This window comes from Perca fluviatilis, chromosome 21 (genome assembly GCF_010015445.1).
Source record: "Perca fluviatilis chromosome 21, GENO_Pfluv_1.0, whole genome shotgun sequence".
In the NCBI taxonomy this organism is placed as follows: Eukaryota; Metazoa; Chordata; class Actinopteri; order Perciformes; family Percidae; genus Perca; species Perca fluviatilis.
This window is the reverse complement of record NC_053132.1, coordinates 14377227-14398157: the sequence shown is the minus strand read 5'-3', so window position 1 is coordinate 14398157 and position 20931 is coordinate 14377227. Positions and strand designations below refer to the sequence as shown.

General features: G+C 39.7%; 2 protein-coding genes across 6 annotated transcripts; one reads left to right on the top strand and one right to left on the bottom strand.

Annotated features, from left to right (window-relative positions):
• Window positions 1–1451: 1451 nt before the first annotated feature.
• Window positions 1452–16381, top strand: LOC120550826 (serine/threonine-protein kinase tousled-like 2). 3 transcript variants are annotated; one of them, XM_039787702.1, is made up of 21 exons: window positions 1452–1987; window positions 4318–4412; window positions 5698–5769; window positions 6317–6389; window positions 6575–6612; window positions 6814–6906; window positions 8512–8613; window positions 9199–9291; window positions 10647–10757; window positions 11324–11460; window positions 11553–11705; window positions 12050–12116; window positions 12269–12366; window positions 12855–12936; window positions 13172–13263; window positions 13432–13521; window positions 14147–14316; window positions 14516–14654; window positions 14852–14963; window positions 15075–15182; window positions 15347–16381. In XM_039787702.1, the coding sequence occupies exons 2-21, from the start codon at window positions 4320–4322 to the stop codon at window positions 15518–15520; spliced, it is 2097 nt and encodes a 698-aa protein (XP_039643636.1). In that variant the 5' UTR covers window positions 1452–1987; window positions 4318–4319; the 3' UTR covers window positions 15521–16381. The 3 variants fall into 3 exon arrangements, with proteins under 3 accessions (XP_039643636.1, XP_039643637.1, XP_039643638.1); XM_039787703.1 differs by lacking the exon at window positions 6814–6906 and having other exon boundaries at window positions 1454–1987; XM_039787704.1 differs by lacking the exons at window positions 1452–1987; window positions 4318–4412 and having other exon boundaries at window positions 5762–5876.
• A 238-nt stretch (window positions 16382–16619) lies between these two features.
• Window positions 16620–20833, bottom strand: becn1 (beclin 1, autophagy related). Of its 3 annotated transcripts, none has more exons than XM_039787705.1 (12): window positions 20699–20833; window positions 20465–20597; window positions 20297–20361; window positions 20005–20063; window positions 19745–19835; window positions 19510–19646; window positions 19225–19419; window positions 18975–19121; window positions 18660–18809; window positions 18497–18557; window positions 18254–18396; window positions 16620–17636 (listed from the first exon to the last, which is right to left on the bottom strand). In XM_039787705.1, exons 2-12 carry the CDS (start codon window positions 20589–20591, stop codon window positions 17468–17470), a joined length of 1344 nt encoding a protein of 447 aa, XP_039643639.1. In that variant the 5' UTR covers window positions 20592–20597; window positions 20699–20833; the 3' UTR covers window positions 16620–17467. The 3 variants fall into 3 exon arrangements, with proteins under 3 accessions (XP_039643639.1, XP_039643642.1, XP_039643641.1); XM_039787708.1 differs by having other exon boundaries at window positions 20742–20826; XM_039787707.1 differs by having other exon boundaries at window positions 20465–20609; window positions 20699–20824.
• Between the last annotated feature and the right edge of the window lie 98 nt (window positions 20834–20931).

The following is a 20931-nucleotide window of genomic DNA, read 5'->3' as shown; positions in this document are numbered from 1 at the left end:
AATTCTTTCTAATCACTTGAACTTAACCACATGAGGTGTCCATTTCTTGAGATGCAAAGGACAACGGCAAGACTAAAACATAATTCAAAATAAATTAACTTTATTCCATAAATTTATGATTAAATATATTAGTTCTCAAGACATTTGAACAATTCCGTAAATTTATGGAATAAAGCTCTTCATATATATATTTTTATATATAAAATAAGCAAATCACACTATTTTAAATAACATGTTTTTGAAGAGTGACTAATTTTTATGCTGTGCTTTTCTTTTTAATGTTGACAACTTTCCTGATAATTTTAGGCTGAGAATACACAGAAGACAGACAACCAGAGTTGTAATTTCCTGCAGTGTGCATTGTGTTCAATACAATATCAGTACAATATTATGTATATTTTGCTGCCTACTCAGATGTACATCACTCGAGATTAAGGGCCAAAAGAATTGATGCATGAGCAGAATTCTTTTGGAGTTTAATGGCAACAAGAATTTTCCAATTAACCAAATAAATCAGAATTTCACATTACATTACAAGAATTTACAAAAGACAATGATTATAGTTAGATCTGACTGGTATATTATTGTGCTGCTTCCCCAAGACTCTCACCTGAATTTGCAGGGCTTTTTGTCTGCAGTGGTCTGCTTCCATCTCCTGGATTTAAACTGTAAGTATAGCTCTCTGGTCCAATCCAATATACAAAATTAACTACCTCAGAATGATGAATCATACCTCATACACGGAGCTGTGTACAGATTAGGTCCATTGGGTCCAAGCAAACAAAATGCCTTGCAAGTAATAAGTAATTCAGAACTAATGATTAATGACGGTTTAATGCTTGAATTAATACTGCATTAATTCATGCATTTAATCACAAGTTCTGCATTAGTGATGCTTAATGCATTGATACAGAAATCATGATTTGTGTGTGTGTGTATTGTGTGTTATTATAAAGTTGTAGCGCTAAACTGTATGGCCTGACTTAATTGACAAACAAAACTCTTGTTGGTAAGACAAGTGAGAGCTGTACACACATTGTCACAAAGTTAACAGGGCACACAGTACACTTAAACAACTCCTTAAATATTGCACAAAGACCCAGAGAACAGCCAATATTCAGCTACCTGGATAAAACATACAACTTTATTTAGGAATATGCACCATTTAGGTACATCACAATATAAGATAGATGAATTTTATTCATCCAAATGGGAAATTGCAAAACTAAAACTACAAAAATAAGAAATATTCTTCTAGGCTGCAAGACAGGGCAACACAATTACGTAATGACAGGACCTATTTGATTAGTTGTACCCTATTAGTAGTGAAAGTTCCCGAACAAACTTGAAATTGGTCAAACTACCACACAAATGAAACAGGGACTTTTGGGGGCCCCTGGAGATCTGGGGCCCCGGACAGTTGCCCGCTGGAGTACCAGCCTTGCCTAGCATGTATGTTTTCGGGTGGTTCTGACCATCATCTTCATTATCTGTTAAACAAGCGCATGGGAAGCATCACCAAAAGCTCTCCCTGGAGCCCTGTGCGGTATTGCTACAGGGGGCAATGAAATGATCTTTAATTAACGTTAACAGTTAAAGAATGGACTCTAACAAGGTGGCGGAACTTCTCCCGGTGTAAACGTTACATAGCTCGATAATGACAATAGAAGGACCGAGTGAAGAAGAAATGTGAAACACTTGCAAAGAGGCTTCAGAGCGTTGACAGCTCCAGGTTTGCCCGTGCAAGGGCACCAAGACTGACGAGGAAACCCCGAGGATCAGGGCCTCCTGTCCGGATGACACCGGCAGGAGCCAGCAGCACTCCTCTCCTTAGCTAGCATTAGCTAAGCTAACAAATGTCTTCCCTGAATTGGAAATATCTTGGACTAAATGGATAACTTAATTCAGACAACTTAGGTGTGTGGGAGTTGTTAAGGAGTCTGCTGTCACCGGATGGACGGACAACATCCTCTCTAGGACTCTCCAGGTGAGACTTCTATTGCAGCTAATGTTAGCTTGCTAGTTTAGGTAACCTACCATGTAGCTTTAGCTAGATGTCATTTAATAAATTAGCTAAGCCGTAACAGCTGCTTTTAAGATTAATCAAACTTTTACTGTTAATTGGTTCACAATACATTGACAGTGCATAGCGGCGTATCGCTTTTCTTTCTTAAAAATTTCGCAAGATTTTGATGAGCATAATAGCATTTGCCAATGTTAACAAGCTAGGTTAGTTAGTCAATAACAGTAACGTTAACGGATTTTTTCATCACCTGTCATGACGTCAGTTTAGCTGAAACATCGGTAAACTTAAATTAAGTTAAGGCTTTGTCATAGAAGTTGATATGAAGCTACATATTGTCTCTAATGTTCGCTGCAGCATTGTGGGCAAAATGTACTGGCTAACGTTGGCTGCCTGGGCAAAACTGTAATGTCTATTTTTATTTGGTGGTTGTTTTTGTTTTCGGGTCACTGTCCTCACCATGAATTTAACGTCGCTTATGTGCTCTCAGATGAATCTATCGCTAGTTGATGGATACCCTGTCAGGAAGGAGTTCAAAAGTGGTAACACTTTATAATACCTAAATAGTAAATTTATAGTTAATTAAACTTGAGTTAATAGTTATATTACTGTTAAGAAACAATGAAATGATGATGTATAATGTTTACTAATTATTAGTAATGTTATAATATTATGTTATCATTAGTTTAGTGCAATATAAAATAATTAGTTCATAAATTTAGATATATAGTTAATAGTTAGTCTTTTGTAAGCTATAAACATTATTCGGATGGCTATTATAAAGTTGCAACTAATGTTTATAATACTTATAATAATTAATAGTGGTTTATAAAGCATTTACTGACATTAATTTGGCCCAATACATTTTTTTGGTGATCTATAAAAGAGATGATTATTTGTGCACTGATATCTATCTAACAATGTGTAGAGATGCTTTACGAAGTATTTATTATCCATTACAAGGAACAATCATCAGTTGCAACTTTAAAATAGCCATCTGAATAATAGTTAATGATGGTTTGAAAACGATTATTTAAAGGTTTACAAATAATTTAGTAATAATTAAAAATACTAAATATAATATATAAAAAGTTATGATGTGTGCAACAATAAACTGTTTAAAACATAAGTTATAGCATTACTAATAATTAGTAAACATTATTGTTTGTGAACAGTAAAATAACTATTAACTTAAGTTTCATTAAATATAACGATGGTGTTACCATCAGGGTTCCTAGGACGTATAGATTACTTTATTAATCCCTACAGGGAAATTAAATCATCATAGCAGCCAGATACATTATAATACAATAAAATACAATAACAATAGAATTATGACACTAAATAAATAAGCATGAATAAGCAGAAAGACTAGTGAATGTATAATTAGGGATATTGACTGATAGTCCGGTTGTAAATAAGGTTGAGGATGAAGGCAAAAGGTGGTTAACGGTTCAAGGTACTTTATTAGTCATGTGCAAATCCATAACAGAAGTAGTTGTTGGCCTCAGACACCTCTAACAATGCTCATTGGGGGTGTGGGTTAGAGAGGGTGAGCAAGCTGTCTGTATCTGTGTATTTAGTGTATGAATGTTATGAAATGCTGTTCTGTTTGTATGTGTTTTTTTAATCTTAGCACAAATAAAAGCAAAATCTAAATCTGAGACAAAAAAGTTAAGATATAGGGCTAAAATATAAACAAAATTTAAATGAAGTCATAATGTATATAATTTGCGTAGACAGTATTGCAAATAAATAAAACTTAAGGTGTTGAAGATAAATAACTTCTTCTGAATCAGTCAATGTATCTTTTTGTAATTGTGTACTGCTGGTCCAATTGGATAAGCATATATATATATATATATAAGCAAATAAAAAACAAAATTTTGCTGGGTGTCAGTTTTGCCTGTCAACTGTTGTTATTTCAATAGGCAGTGCATGGGAATTCTTCAGTGAAGGGGCAGTGAGAGAGCAAACTGTTTGCTTTGTATTTATTTTATTTTTTTAGCACTGGTTCACTTTGGACAGTGGGCTGTTGAAAATACTGATCCAACATAGGCCCAGACTCCCAGGCAGCCAGGTTGAAAGGTGTTACATTTTGCTGGTCAGACCACAGGATTCTTAGGTCACCTGCCCCAATCAGAAAGAAAATTGATATGAATGGTATATTGGTAGCAGATGTGCTGCTCTCTGCCTGCTCATGTGCGCCGGTCGTCTCTTGTGTGACAATAACCCCATCCAAGCTATTCCACATAAGTTACAATTTCATTCACTGTTTGTGTCTATCTTCCTAGGCATGATGGAAGGACTTCACAGCCAGGCTATAAGCCTGGACCCACGCAGGCAGGAACTGCTTGAGGCTCGCTTCACTGGAGTTGGTGTCGCCAAGGTTGGCATCTCTTAATAGCATATAGTTGTTTTGATGCTCAAAATTATCAACTGTTGTAAGTACGGATTGTTTGTGCAGATATTATTATAAGAGTTGACTTGAATGTATTTTTTTTTTGGAAATTTGAAATGAGGGTTCCTTCTTATCCCTCCTGAAATACATTATAGATACAAAAGAGTTGCTTCCTGCAGGCAAATGTACCACAACCGCACTGTCGTTTGTGTGTGAATGCAAACATGAGCAGTCAGTCAGCTCTCTTGCGTTGGTCTTTCAGTTTAGGAAAGCTTGGATGTTTTTTGCTCTGTGTTCAGGAGTTTCACTCTGTGGAATGATACTGTCTCCCTGAGCAAAAGCTAAAACAAGACAAGCTCTGTCTTGGCTGACATGGGAGCTGGCCAGCAGCTCTTTGTTTCGGACTAGTGACACTGAAATGGCACCCTAGCTGAAGTTCACAGCATAGGCCGCGCGCTATGCGGCAACCCTGCTGTGGAACTGTGTATTACTGTGTGGGTGTGCATTTGACAAAATGGCAACCCCTGAGAAAGCAATCGCGATCAATCCTGCTCTGGCCTATAGTGTGCTCTGAAATAAAATATTTGGACTGCTCACTGCGGTGTTAGTGTGAATGATATAAGGATGTGAGAATGTTGACTACAGTAAATGTTTAAGACATTACAATGAACATGTATAGTGTACATGTTAAGAGAAAAAAAATGACCTTGAGCAGCAGAATTACAGCTGGCCTTAAAAGCATTAGCCTCCTGCACCAATCCTGCTGTTTCATCTTAGTCTCTTCAGGCTGTGAAGCTGGCCATCAATGGTATGCATGACGCCAACTGATTCTACCAAGTGTGATTTACAGATTAATGGGGATGTATATTATATGCCCATTTTAGCATCCTAGTTTAGCATATTAGCTTAATGACAGTCATTTTGCAGCTCTAACAATTAGATGCATGTGCTCAAGTATCACAATTGTAAACACTGCCATAAAGATGATTATATTAAAGTTGAGTGCCAGTTAGTATAATTTGTCAGATAGGAAAGATGTGTGGAAACCTGCACTGATTTGTCACTTAACTTACACATACACAATGTTTGGCGTATGGTGTATATGAGTACACTATCCACATTTTAGTATAGAACAGAATATGGCATTTTTACTCAAATATATCATGAGGATATCTTATCTGTCTAATTTCCAGTCCTGCTCACAAGGATCCACTTGACAGAGTAGCACATGACTAATCAATCAGGTCTAATGTGTGTGTGTTCTGTTTTCCAGAGTTCAGGCAACAGTGAATCATCCAACCAGTCTCTGTGCAGTGCGGGATCACTCAGTGACAAGGAACTGGAGGTTGGTTGGGGAAAGAATTAATCAAAATGACAAGTGGCTGTGCCTTCATCTGCAGGCCATTTGATGTTGCATGCACTTCCTGACTTCCAGTGGTACCTGTAGTTGTTGTAAGTGTTGTTTGTGATTTGGACAAGTGGTCAAGTATTTTGTATACAGTGTTGTATTCTAACATTTGGGTAAAGTGAGTGTGTGTGATTCGTGGACGCAGGACGAGGGTGAGGCATACATTTGGCAAAAAGCTGTGAAACATCGTGAATATGTTAACAGGCTTTTAACACGTAACTCGAAGGTGCCATGTATGAAGAACTGCCAGTGACCCTGTAAACACCTGTGGGCAATACACTAAATACTGACCACAGAAAAGAGGCCGCTATTAATGTTATTGCATTATGGTCAAACGTTTCTTTTTAGCAAGGATACCCATATAACTTGAAGTCACAGGGCTTCATTTTGTCTATTAAATTTATTTGCCATTTTAATAAATAAATAAACTAAATAAAAAAGTACAATTTGAAGCTAAGCTGTGCTGCTTTTCTGTTCATGTCAGACACCAGAGAAGAAGTCAAATGACCAGAGAAGCAGGAAGAGAAAAGGAGACATCTATGACAGCAACAGCCAGGGTAAGTCCACCCTACTTACTGACAGAGCTCCAAAATTCGACTTTCCAACAGAAACGGCTCCTTAAATTCTGATATATTCAGATTTCCTTAATTTATATATATATATATATATATATATATATATATAGTACCAAATTATTACATTTTCTTACTTCTTATACCTGTCCTGTTTTTTTGTTTTGTAGGAAAAGGGAGAGGGCACAAAATAAGTGATTATTTTGAGGTGAGTGCTGGTGAATGAATTTTGCATTCTGGCCACTTTACTGTGCATTGTTTCAAATCACTCTCAAACTTTAGTGTGATGTCTTCACCCTCACGTTCGGACTGTGCCAGTATGGTCCTTCATCACATTCTTACAAAATAACAACTCTGTCTTCTTTCTTTCTGTCCTGTTTTCACACTCTGTCAACTGCCCTGTGGCCAGTTTGCTGGTAGCAGTGGCTCTGGCACAAGTCCGGCCCGGGGCATCCCCATGCTGGTGCGCTCCTCTCCACAGCACTCACTGTCTAATCCTCTGGTGAGCACCAGCATCCATCTCCATAGCCCTCTACTGCTGTGGCTCTCTTTCATCAGTTGGTTTACTGTTGGTTTACCAGCTGTTTAATCTTTAGCCAGTGTCAAATCCATCCGATTATTATTATTATTAAGTCTAATCCATTTAATAGACATGTCTTTGGTTGAAAACAAGCACAAAATGGAGTGAGTCTGACAGTGTAGTTCAGCTGAGTGTGTGTTTATTAACAGGAAGGATCAAATGCGGGATAAACTCTTGAGCATTGGCCAGATAAACTGTAGCTAAGGGTTAGGTTTTCAGTGCTGGACTTCTTGGTTTCAGATGTTGTTTTGGTTGTAGGTTTAACACAATGAGCTGCCATGTAAGGCAGAAAGCAGTACAGGAGGACCATGTACTATTATGTAAAATTGGTGCCGGTGCTTTCAAATTTGTAGTGGTTGTTACTATGTCATGTATATACCTTGACTATGTCATGCATTTATTTCATTGATTAATTTCTATTTACCTACCATTTTCATGTAAAGATAACGTCTTTGCTCATCACAGCTACACTACCTACTAAACGGCATGTTAAACAGTGTCTTACAGCAACAGGGCTTGTATTTTTCCATACAGTGCTAATGTGCGTCTGAACAGAGCCTTACAATGGTTAATCGAACACATTTTGTTCTTGAAAGGTCTTTATTGGTGTTGTTATTGAGGGTTTTTGTTTCTGATGGATTTATAAGCAAGCTGACTTTAGTATGCAGGTGTAGTATGTAGTAGTAAGGTGTTTATCAGTAGTATATCAATTGTATGACCGTAGTTTTTCAAAGATTCTCCTGGGTAACAGCAAATTTGAATTTGCTTTAACAACAAATAGTCGCAAAAAAAGAGGCAAGATTTTTCAGCACTCTCTTAGGGCTGCAACTAACCATTATTTTCATTGTCAATTAATCTGTTGATTTATTTTCTCGATTAATCGATTAGTTGTTTGGTCTATAAAATGTCAGAAATGGTGACAAATGTCGATCAGTTTTCCAAAGCCCAAGATGACGTCCTTAAATGTCTTGTTTTGTCCACACCTAAAAAATATTCAGTTTACTGTCACAGAGGAGTGAAGAAACTAGAACACATTCACATTTATAAAGCTGTCTGATTAATCGATTAACTAAATAGTTGACGATTAATTTATTGGTTGACAACTAATCGATTAATCTTTGCAGCTCTATGCTCTAATAACCTGCTCTTTCCTTATCACTTAGGTCTCAAACAATGTCAAGACATTTTGTTGTCGCCTGCCATCTTACTGGAAATATAAACTACTATTTGCAGTTTTTATTACTTATAGACATTGAAAAATACCAAGTATATTTTGAGAATAGAACAATAAGAATAATAGAAGTGAACCAGTATTTTTCTTATCGATTTCAAATGTATTGGAATAGACAATTTAGCATCAATACCTTAGTCGTTGTTCTCCCCCTTATAACTACATAACTACAGTATTTGTCTCTTTTCTTTTTATTCTTTTCAGCTAATCTCCCTATGCTGTCTTTATTACATAATTGTTATATTTTACCCTCTGTGTCTTTTCTCTTATTATGTCTCTCCATGATTTCACTTCAGCAAGGCAGTCCTTCGTCCATAGGTTCAGCCCTCACAGACTCTTCATCTTGCAGCTCTGTGAAGACAGCCCCCACACACTCCTGCTCACACAAAGCCATCCAGGTAACTAACTGACCTGGATCTCCACTTAACACCAACCTTTCTGATTGTTCTTCATTATATTCTCAGTCACATTGTAGAAGCACCTTGGTAAGGTTTCGAATTAAAGCATGCTTTGCATCTGGCTCAGCATTTTACATTTAGTTCTTACAAGAACTGCTGATTTTGTTCTGTTTTTGAAGTGGTTTGGTTTCACAAACTGCAACTTCTTTAGAAAAAGTTTGACTAAACTTGTAGGGATGATGCAACTTCACACTTGCCATTTAAAAAAATGACACTTGTTTACCAAGATGAGTATGCAATAATTAAAGGTCACAATTTGAAAAGCCCTGCCACCCACACTGCAGTTCACAATACTTGCAACACACATCCAGCTATCCTTGCAAATTACACTCATTGGCCTAATTAAAGGTCAACATTTTTAATTCATGTCTAATATCCAAGACACCAGCGTCTGATTTTGATACATTTAAAGTGATGGTGTGTTTTGTTAGGGACTGGCCCAAGGGGTCTCTGCCTAATTTAAGTGGGAATGTTAAGTGAGATGTTAATTGTTGTCTTGTTGTTGTCATTGCCCTCCTTCCTCAGTCACAACTGACGCTGCTAAAACTGACAGCACTGGAGAAGGACAAGAACTCTGACCTGGAGAAAAAAGAGGGAAGGATAGACGACCTGCTGAGGGTAAAAAAAAAGAAAATTATTCTTAAAAATCTGATGAGCTGATCTTAGTCTAGAGCATTTGGACCATCTAAAAGAGTTCAGAATAGTTATCATTTTATTTCTGACAACTTCTTATATTGAAATGCCACATTATAGTTGATTAACCATGATTCATTTCACACACACAGTCAAGGATATGTCTAGACATCAACTTAATATAAATTTGGCCCATTCACAAAAGGTCCAATATGTAATATTTGTACTGTAATAAATCCAAAAATGACACCAATGCCTCATCAGATATTAAGGAAACATGTTAAACTGAAATACTATCTTTTCTGACAACAATGCTAATTTCAGTATTTTTTCTTTTTGAAATTTACATTCCGTGACGGAATTTATGTTTATGTTTTGGTCTGTGGTTGTTACCAACTGCCCAGTTTGACAGCCAGGCCGGGTTGCCAGATATACCTGGAAAACGGGGGACCAGGCAAGCGGGCCATGGCTGTTTACAACGGGTAGTTCAGCGGCTGGAGCCGACAACGGTGAGTTATTTTAAGCCGTGAGGGGGCTGTAACATCGGAAGAGAGGACTATGAGTTTGCAGTATGTTTAGCGATTGTTGCCGTAATTCTAAGCCAATGAAGTGTGTTCAGTCAGCATGGTGGTGGTATTTTTAGCGTTTCGTATTGTAATTCTAAGCCGAGGAAGTGTGCATGCCTGGCGTGTGGAGAGGACGGTGAGGTTGTTGTGTTTTTAGCGGTTCATACTGTAATTTTAAGCCGAAAAAGTGTGTCTGTCAGTTGGTTACAGAGCTCCGCGTCGTGTATATATCTATGGCTCCGCGTGAGCACGGGCTTTTATGACTGTCGATATAGCCAGCATAACGTTAAGTACTCCGCTGTGCTGTGGAGTAATGTCTGGCTATGTGAGAAAAGCGTCTAGCAACATTGTTGTGAATGCTGCGGTCTCAGCCTGGCAACCCCCGTGAACTTCGAGTCTGGGCAGGAGGGGGCGGGGGAAACGACTCTCCAGTATTTTGAATTGGTAGTGCAGTAACTATTTTAACCGCTAGCTGCCAGTATTACATACAATATTACATATTGCACCTTTAATAATCACTTCACAATCTAGACAAATGTGCTACAACCTGTCACAACAACTCCAGTAATTAACCTGCACCAGTCTGGTTGTAGCTCATCATTAAGGATGTGCTCGTTAACTTTCAAATGCCAGTGTTGCTTAAATTACATTTGGTGTAAATGTCAGCAAACCAAGCTGATAGTTGTTGCATCATGTCTGTTTAAGAACAAAACAGCCTTGAATCCTTGTTGTAATAAGAATTAGATGTCCGAGTGATGATGTATGTTTTGGCAGGCTAACTGTGACTTGAGGCGCCAGATAGATGAGCAGCAGAAGATGCTGGAGCGCTACAAGGAACGGCTTAACAAGTGTGTGACAATGAGCAAGAAGCTCCTAATAGAGAAGGTGGGTGTACATGTGCATTTGCACAAATATGTTGAAAGAGACAGCCTGTGTGAAAACCAAAACAATAATTTTCTTTCTATTTATACATTTGAGCTTTAATAGAAGAGCTTTCCTTAGTATGTGCTATTTCTGTGTCTGTACCTATTGAGGAGGAGAGGGTGGGGGGGCAAGGTTGAGGGTGGGGGTGTGGCCTTGACCAACTAATCACTTTGCTCGTTTGAAAGCCATGATGCCTCTCTCATATGGGTGGGCCAAATTCTCTGGGTGGACAAAGCAGAGAAAGGGGAGGTAATCTTGCTCCTTATGACCTCATAAGGAGCAAGATTCCAGATCGGCCCATCTGAGCTTTCATTTTCTCAAAGGCAGAGCAGGATACCCAGGGCTCGGTTTACACCTATCGCCATTTCTAGCCACTGGGGGACCATAGGCAGGCTGGGGGAACGCATATTAATGTTAAAAAAAACTCATAAAGTGAAATTTTCATGCCATGAGACCTTTAACATTCTCTAAGCTAAGCAGTTTTTTTGAGTGTGCATGCACAATTTTTGATTCATAATTTTTTGTAGTCAAAGCAAGAGAAGATGGCTTGCAGGGACAAGAGCATGCAGGACCGTCTGCGTCTGGGCCACTTCACCACCGTACGGCATGGAGCCTCCTTCACCGAGCAGTGGACCGATGGATATGCCTTCCAGAACCTCATCAAGTCAGCATGCAGATAGGCACAAACATACGTTTGCATTTTGTCCAATCTGCTTACAGGTTATGTTCACACTAGATTGTTCTTACTTGTTCTAGGCAGCAAGAGCGAGTCAACTCTCAGCGGGAGGACATTGAGAGGCAGAGGAAGCTGCTGGGAAAGAGGAAGCCTCCCTCCATGGCCCAGACACCTCCACCCAGCCTCGAACAGAACAAACGAAAGAGCAGGAGCAACGGCCAGGAGAGTGAAGCGTAAGATTATGAATAATAGCTAAATTACTTCCACAGTAGATGTTTTACATGGACAAGCCCAGAGTACACAATAAGGCAGTAGTATTTACATAGTGAAACTTGGACCTTTATCCAAACTTAAGAAACTGACAAACTGACACAAAATCTAAAATCTTTTTTTCTTTTTTAAATTATAAGAACATTGAGTCAGACTTGAACCGATCTGTAATAACCCTTAATAAGGAGGCTTTGTGTCTTTGTTTTTAGTAAAGTAAAATGTGTAGCTTATTAAGTTTTTTTCCCTCACAAGCTGATCTGGTTATAATGTAATAAATTACAAACTGTTGCCTCTTTATCCCACACAGTTTGTCAATGGCAGAATATCATGAGCAAGAGGAGATTTTTAAACTTCGAATTGGTCATCTAAAAAAGGTACCAGTTCACCACTTAAAGCAGCTTTTTCTTTGTTTTTGTTTTGGGATTTGTTTCCTGGACCTGTTAGTACCATGTGTAACCTAGAGACCTATAGAGAAGACCTAGAGAACCTAGAGAGAAGATGCTAGATGTTGTGTGGTTGTATGCAGGAAGAAGCAGAGATCCAGGCTGAGCTGGAGCTTTTGGAGCGAGTGAGAAACCTGCACATTCGGGAGCTGAAGAGAATCCATAACGAGGACAACTCGCAGTGCGTATTATCTCAGTTTATAGTACCTTACACAAGTTCTGTAGTGTGATCTTAAAGGTACTCTAAGCGATGTCACGCATTTTTTAGGCTACAACATTTTTTGTCACATACAGCAAACCTCTCCTACCTATCTGCGAGCTGCCGGTCCCCTGAACACACTGTAAAAAAAACGCGGTCTCTATAGACAGCCCAGGGTCCACTAACTCCAACAAAAACAAAGTGGCCAACCTGGACCACAAAAACATAACAAACCGTGTTCCAGCGTTCAGCCAATAACCGACAAGAAGGATTTGGGGGTTTAGTGTGCTGAAGCACGGAAGGGAGGGGAGGGCACAGGGTGAGGAGGAGGGAGGGGCGAGCTAGTCTCGTTTTGTTTGAAAATACTTTGAACGTCAACAAGAATAACGTCACCCAACATCGCTTAGAGCACCTTTAACTAAAAATGTATTTTGAAAAAGCCAAAGTTTTAAGAAAGTCTTCTTCTGTAGATTTAAAGACCACCCCACGCTGAACGACCGATATCTGCTATTACATTTACTTGGAAGAGGTGGCTTTAGTGAAGTTTTCAAGGTAAGGATGTGCCATTTAGTTGACGTCCATTCTTTATTAGTACCAGTTTATAATTCTTTTTTTATGCTGGGTCTTTTTGAATAACATAAGGTCAGGGTGGTATGGTAGTGAGACTTGGCAATACTTCTGTACCCAGTAAACAGCTAGTATACACCATTTAGTGTAACTTTCTGGTTTAAGTAGGCTACTCTGACTTTGTGTGCGTTGATGTGTAACATTTTTTTCTACATTGCAGGCTTTTGATTTGACAGAGCAAAGGTATGTGGCCATTAAAATCCATCAACTCAACAAGAACTGGAGGGAGGAGAAAAAGCAAAACTACCACAAGTACGTCGGAACCTCTGTTCACCGTTCCTGCTTTTCCTTTGCATCCTTGGAAACATTTTCATCTTTAATCAAATTTGACATGGTGGACCTTGTAGCTTAAAAGTAGTCTTTGAATGTTCTTATTTGTGATGTTTTTACAACGTTACTAAATGGTTAATGTCTTTTCAGACACTCCTGTAGAGAGTACAGAATCCACAAAGAACTTGACCACCCTAGAATAGTCAAACTCTACGACTATTTCTCACTCGACACAGACTCGTAAGTGAAATTCTAAATACAGTAAGTCTAATATGTGTATGTGCCACATTTAAGTGCTAAACATCATATAGTGCTAAAAAGCTGGATAACTCTTTTAAGCAGTTATAATCTATATTTTTAGAATAACAATGTGTCAAATGATAAATGTGACGACAATGTGAAAGGGTTCGTCCGTAGTGATGAACCTACAGAGAATTATCACCTGAATCTGCAGCTCCCCTTGGCTTTATGGAGATTTATAGCAAGTTTCAGCTCATTGTTTGGATTTCCTGCCTTAGCGTTTTGGTTTACTCTCACCGCTCTCATATCTCTAACAACCGGCTGTACACTTCCTGCTGCTCAGTACCAAATGCCAGACAGAAAAGGTTAGTGACTAGCTGATGAACATAGTGAGTATTTAGCAGCTAAAGAGTATAATACCTACCTCAGGAGTTGAGACCAAAAGCGGTGTTAGGAGAGTACGTCGTACTTTTACCAGGTGGCCTGAAACATGATTCCAACTAAATGATAATGTTCCATAACTGCTGGAAGTGTAAATCAGCAACTGTTTTGCTACCAAGTTTGCCAGAAGAACTTAATAGGTGATGAAAACTTCCCAAATAATCTGTTGGATTGCCTCTGGCAGATTCTGCACAGTGCTGGAGTACTGTGAAGGCAATGATCTGGACTTCTACTTGAAGCAGAATAAGCTGATGACCGAGAAGGAAGGCCGCTCTATCGTCATGCAGATCGTCAACGCCCTCAAGTACCTCAACCAGATTCGCCCACCCATCATCCACTACGACCTCAAGCCCGGTATTCGCACAATTTCAAATTGCCATTTTGTCATCTCTTCAGTTACAGAATAGTGAAAAACAGCACTTCTCTTCACAGAGTTGCAATCAAAACTGAATTTTTCACTTCTGAGCAAGTCTTCATGTTATCTTGAAGGAGAGGTAACCTAGCTGTTTACAGTCCTGTGTTTGTAATTTTACTTTGACTGTTCTGGTCTTAGGAAACATCCTGTTGGTTAATGGCACGGCTTGTGGAGAGATTAAGATCACTGACTTTGGCCTGTCTAAGATCATGGATGATGACAGCTTCAACTCTGCAGATGGCATGGAGCTGACCTCACAAGGAGCAGGGACCTACTGGTACACAGAGACACACTTTACTGCATTTAGTAACCAAGCAACCAATATGGCTTCAAGAGTTTGTAGCAGAGGCGCAGTGTTTTGAGTGAAATGTTGCTAATTGAATTCACATCCCCTTTTCGTTCAGAAAATTGTGCAGAGAGAACGTATAAAGGAAAACCTATTTCAATATCATGTTGTTATCCTTTGAATCAAAGGTACCTGCCTCCTGAGTGCTTCGTGGTGGGCAAGGAGCCCCCCAAAATATCCAACAAGGTAGATGTTTGGTCAGTAGGGGTCATCTTCTACCAGAGCTTATATGGACGCAAGGTAACCACTAACCTGCATTCTTTAACAGGGGTTTTGTTGTCAGAGTTTAAATATCAGTATGAAAAATGAAAGTAAGCCACCTGTTAACCGCCTCCATTTTGTCTTTTTCAGCCGTTTGGTCACAACCAGTCGCAGCAGGATATCCTTCAAGAAAATACCATATTAAAAGCCACTGAGGTGCAGTTTCCCCCCAAACCTGTGGTTACTGCAGAAGCAAAGGTATGGTACTAATTTATCTTAAACAGCTAAACACTCACTGCAGATTTATACAGTAACACTTATGTTTCTTACAAAGTTTTAAATGCCCCATGAAATTACATTTTTACAAAAAGTGGAAGTTGGTCCAGAAATAATAAGTCGTCCCCCCCGCTTTCCCTTCATAGTCCTTTATTCGACGTTGCCTGGCTTATCACAAGGAGGACCGTGTGGATGTGCTGCAGTTGGCCAGCGACCCCTTCCTAATGCCCCATAATCGAAAGGCTCTGGCCAGCAGCACACCTCAGGCACCTCCTCTTCCCTCCACGTCCAGCTGCTACGGCAGCAGTGCCTCCAACTGAAGCAAGCTGAAAGAAACTGGAATAAAACCCTTTTGAGGACAAAGCCACGCGGAGACGTTACACACTTGATGAACCTTCTCCTTTGCACACTTGATTGGGAAAGAGCAGAGAGGATGATGGGATGTAGGGATCCTGAAAGTGTGAATGGAACCAAAATGATGGATGATGGGGTGATGTAGTAGTAAGTGTGCCCACCACCATCATCCAAGTGCTAAAAATGAAGAGCCAGTCTGTGCGTGTCCAAAGATTTGCCCAAATGCATGCACTAACACAAAAACGTTTGTTCATTTCAAGGGGCTTTTTTTACACGATAAATAGTAAAAGCACCCGAAAGATTGCACAACTGACAGGCTGAGAAGTATGCCATGTGTGAAAGATCACCTGCCTGTTCACTTTGGAAGGTTTAGAAGAAGCATTAATGAAATGTCATCCCATTCTGCTTGAAATCTATCATCTGTCAAAATATTTTTCAGAAGTAGTGGTCAGTTTCAAATCTATATCCCTGTAGGTTTGAACCTGAGTCTTACAGGAAGGGCTCCTAAAAGTAATAAGGAATGACTGATGACCAAAGTTCAAGGTCTGCCTTGTTGACACCATTAGAGGGTCATAGATGACTTGACACAGAAAAGGGATGACTCTGGAAAGATTAACTGGTTTTGACCCATTTTAAATATTTTACTGGATAACTGGAAGTCGGCTTATTATTTTAATAGTTAAGTCCATATTTTTCAATGAAATCTACCCCCTGTAATGGTTTTGTTGACCTTATAGGCAGGCTGACTACGAGTGAGTGTTGTGATGAGAGTTAAGATTCAACAGAAATAATTATGAAACCATTAAAAAAAAAACATTTGGTTAACACTGTGGTGTCTTGATTTTAGACAATGTGCAAAAATAACGCATTTATTGTAAATCCCACAAAAATACTTTAAAGTGCACTGATGTTTTTTTGTTTAAGAGTTCCATTCCAGTATTTATTCATTGAATCATTCATGCCGTTTCCATCAGTATCCCACAATGTAGTCACAAGAATGTGTTTAAATGTTTGTGATTACATTAATGAAGTACCATATACATTTAAGTAACTCCACACTGTACATTTGTTTTCACAGCATGAAATGTTTTATTAACTCAAATACCACCATTAAAAGTATCCATCATACCTAAAACAGACAAATCCATCTGATGGTGTATGGAGTATAAACAAAGAAGCTGCACCAGCGTGCCTCTAAATAACAGTTTGCCTGCAACGTATGTATGAAAGTGGCAAACGTGATAACTGCATTTGAGGTTATGAAATACTGACACTTGTTAAATACCACACAGTGTTAATCTATTAAAAGTCCGACGTGGACCACAATTATCACATCATACTCTTACAGCTTATCTAATTGGGACATTGACAATCTTTTTTCTTACTGTGGGGAAAGTTACACAGTGATTTTCAAAGGTGTGAAGTGCAACAGGAGAGCAAGGATACCTTGAACTTGATAAAGTGGTTTGAAGTGAATTTGGTAAAGATATCTTTTAAATTACATTCTAGTCTGAGAAAGCGGGAAGTTGTCTTAATGCAACGTCAGCTCCTCAAAAAAAAGCCAGATGTTAATTAGTGAAGCAGATGATAAAAATAAACGGAGACGCACATGTAATCTTATCCTACTTGCTTTGAGGGACGTGACTAAAACCTGTGCCTGTCTTTACTGCTTCCACAGTATGCCTGCAATTTATGAACTCTACTTTCCAGCAAAATGGATACAAAGTATCCCCTTTGTGTAACATGTAAAAACAGACAATCTGGACTGAAGATCTAGAACATTGCTCCATTTGCACTGAAAAGCTTTTTTTTTTTTTTTTTACTTTGGCCAAGTAAGTGATAAGATTTACAGAAAATCCTGTCATTGGAGGAAAATATGACTATGCCACAGCACAAGGCATTGTCCATCAAGTTTATCTGTTGTAGAACTGTGAGGTGACCCAGGCAAGTCCCCACTTTAGGTTGGTGAGCATAAACTTGAGCGCCTTGGTCCACTGCTCCTCAGAGTTGAATTGCGTTTTGATGGAGTAGGAGCCGCCGCTGCCACCCGTGTCCTCGATCTTGCCCTTCTCCACATCCATCCTAAGACAAGGAATAATAACTACTGTATTACATGGTTTAACCAAAGGCCATAGAGTGTATCTGCATAGCTAAATTAACATAATTGTGCCATACAAAAATATAACAACTTTCTTCAGTTTTACAGATTTTTAAGTTTCTGAAGGTTTCATGCCACCGTTATCACCAGTATAGTCTCTCTGTTGTTCAGCCTTTTAAAGAAACGATTTGATGGTGTGATATTTCACAATGATTAAGGCCTGTATGCGGGGAAAGCACCAGTACCGTAAGTGTGGTGTAGATTTCTTAATTGGACTCAGTAAAGAGTGAGGTTAGGCTGTCGGGTGACTGAGCTTTATAAGCCTAGTTACATAAGTAAGTGTATTAGTACATGCTATACTGAAGGCTACGCTTTAATAATTCAAAGGGTTATAAAGCCAAAGCTTTCCCAAATGTCTCTTATTTGCCTGAACAGCAATATCAAAGCAGACAATTATCCAGCTTCTCTAGAATAAATCAAGGAAATGGTTTAGAATTTGCTTTCAAACTTCATGAATATTTACTGTACAGCTTCATCTTAAATGGCTGCAATGATGCCCTAGTTAATGAGCACACATTGTGCTGGTCTGCAGATATCTAACCTGTATGGAAGGCAGAAGCCAGTGTCTCCTTTCTCCACCTCCTCTTTGAATTGCTGGACACAGTCCAGAAAGGCCACCATGGCATGGTCGAATTTATTGTCCCAGAAGAACCTTAGGCCACCTGAGCAGTACAGAGGAAGTTCCTGGACAAACACAAGACAGAAAGAAAGAGCAGGGTTGGAACCTGGAGGAGTGTTTAAATAATGATGGGAGAGCTGGGCTTGTAAATATTGTATGTATTACCTTGGACTTGTCTGTCAGTGACTCTAAGTATGAGTGGTTTCCATATGGGACAAGACGATATCTGACGAGAAAAGTGTTGTATGAGCTTAATTTGACGCAGAATTTGTTTTGTAATCATCCTTGTGGACAACGGAGGTAAAATAAAACAAACAACAATGCGTACCTCTGAAAGTGCAGCCCCATTTTGTTGGCTAGAGCATGCAGCAGCAGCACCGTCTGCCCCCAGGCTGCGTTGATCTCATTCCACTCCACTGGGACACTGGGGAGTCGACCCAGGCGGAAGTTATTGATGGTACCAAACTGCCCACTGTGCCTGGACAAGAACAGAAACAAACAATTGAGAATCTCAGTCAACGGGTATCGATTCGTTTTTGTCCCGGAGGCCTATATTAAATATTTGCTAAGTCATGGTTGATTGGACCGAAAAACAAATGATTTACTCTAAGCATACACAACATTTGTGTGTGTGTGTGTGTACCAGATGTGAAATGTGGCATTGAAGACGTTGGTCTTTTTCAGGCGATCTAGCTGAATCTGGCAGTAACGCATCTGGTTGTCAACACTCTTCAGCTCATCATCCAGCTCCAGCTGTTGCCGTTTAAACTCGCTGTACTCCTTCTGGTACCTTTTAGCACAAAGCAGAGCAAAGAGACAGATCTGTTAGCCGTGGTCTCATTTAGCATATAGCACCCATAGTCACCGGTTTACACCACCCTTGGGTTACTCACTGTAGCTCCTCTGTGTCCAGCTGCTGAGAGTGGATCCTGCTCTGGGTCAGTTCCTGGGCCACAGCAGCCCTCTGCTCCTCTACTGCCTCCAGCTCCTGGACCAGAGCCTCCTCCTCCTCCTTCAGGTGATGCAGCTCTGCCAGCAGGGTGTCCTCTCCCTCCACCTGCAGGTGTGACAGCAGCTCCAGGCACTGCCTGAAATATGTTCACATACAGTAAGTTGTTATTATTACATAATACACACACATTTGGAATCAAGGGGCTCTTTGTTGTGCACCAGCTCACTTGTAATTCTGGCATTCGTTCTCTGTGATGTTGAGCTGCGTGTCCAGGTGATCCAGCAGGGTGTCAGTACATTCCTCACACAGTGGGTGGTCCACATCTGTCTGGCCCGACATGATGTCAAAAAGGTCACTGGTCACCTGGGTGGGATAGGATCAGAGACAACCATGAATTAAAAAATAGCATGATCAGAGTAAAACTGACATAATTAGTTTTTCGCTGTGTGAAAGTGCACTACCTTTAGCCTACGACTAAGATTTTCCATGGTGCCTCCATCCGATGCTTCTCCAATCAGTGTGAAGCTGTTGGCGCTCTCTGTGGACATCATCCTGTAGGGCAGGATTAAGCGTTTCAGTCAACTTTGTAGGATATGCTGCATTTGCAAGTCCGTCCACACCTCATTTGACAGAGGAACATAGCAACTCAGAGATAATCGACAGATATAAATTGTAATTAGTATTCGGTTCCATTTCCTGAATGAAAGACTTGAGCGCTCACCGTGCAGGAGGGATATATTTTCTTGACACTCCATCTTGCTTGTTTTCTGCAAAGGTCGCCTGGAAGGAAAATGTAATTATGAAGCTCAAACATGCTTGCTATCAAAATATGAATATGAATATATATATATAAAAAATATTAATTGCTTTTTATGTCTTCTAAAAGTATTGCAGATTACGTTTGTACATTGGGTTTTTCAAAACAGAATCATAAGGTTAGTTGTGTTATCCCATCAAATCAGTTTCCTGTACAGGTGAGGTACAAAAGTGTGCGCGTTTCTGCTGTTACCTACCTCTGGTGCTGTCTCCCCCTCAGTGCTGTCAGCCTGTTTGCTGGGAGTCACTGTGACCAACGGAGCTGTGGAGGAGAGAGGGATAAATGGCAGATGGAGCAGTTTAAACGCCACTAACGTTACGTACATTCTACAGCACCTATGTGTGATTCTTATGGATATACGTACCAATAAGTTCCTGGATTGTGACCCGATCGAGCACATTGAAGGATGTGTCTAGTTTGAGCGGCTGACAGCACCGCTGACACACGAAGCTGACCTGCATGGTTGTGCTCGACGTCTTGGAGCCCTCCATCGCTAGCTACAAGAACACATGTAAAGCAATAAAAGCACACTGTGAGTAAGTAGCTAAGTGGCTAGCTGACGTCGACGGTGTAACGTATAAACATAAGAAGGACTCACTGTCGCTTGTGAAAATTGAAAACTATTGCATAATAATACTGACTTGCGCGCGTAGAAAATTAGAAATCACTTATTTAGCGTGACTGTTGCATTTTGCCTGCACCTCGGGACTTCTGTTTCCACTTCCGTATTGTTGTTTACGGCGGATGTGACGTCATATTAAAAGTGAAATCCTCTTCAGAAGAACCATAAAGAAGAACCAGCTTGTGGACCTGTAGATAGTTTAACAAATA

Excerpts from the sequence above, each read along its gene's own strand:
- becn1 (XM_039787705.1), bottom strand. The coding sequence starts at position 20,591 with ATGGAGGGCTCCAAGACGTCGAGCACAACCATGCAGGTCAGCTTCGTG. Across the intron at positions 19,647-19,744 it reads ATCTTAGTCGTAGGCTAAAG|GTGACCAGTGACCTTTTTGA; the intron begins GTAGTGCACTTT and ends TATCCCACCCAG. Across the intron at positions 19,420-19,509 it reads AACGAATGCCAGAATTACAA|GCAGTGCCTGGAGCTGCTGT; the intron begins GTGAGCTGGTGC and ends AACATATTTCAG.
- LOC120550826 (XM_039787702.1), top strand. The coding sequence starts at position 4,320 with ATGATGGAAGGACTTCACAGCCAGGCTATAAGCCTGGACCCACGCAGG. Across the intron at positions 12,937-13,171 it reads GCTTTAGTGAAGTTTTCAAG|GCTTTTGATTTGACAGAGCA; the intron begins GTAAGGATGTGC and ends TCTACATTGCAG. Across the intron at positions 14,964-15,074 it reads AGAGCTTATATGGACGCAAG|CCGTTTGGTCACAACCAGTC; the intron begins GTAACCACTAAC and ends TGTCTTTTTCAG.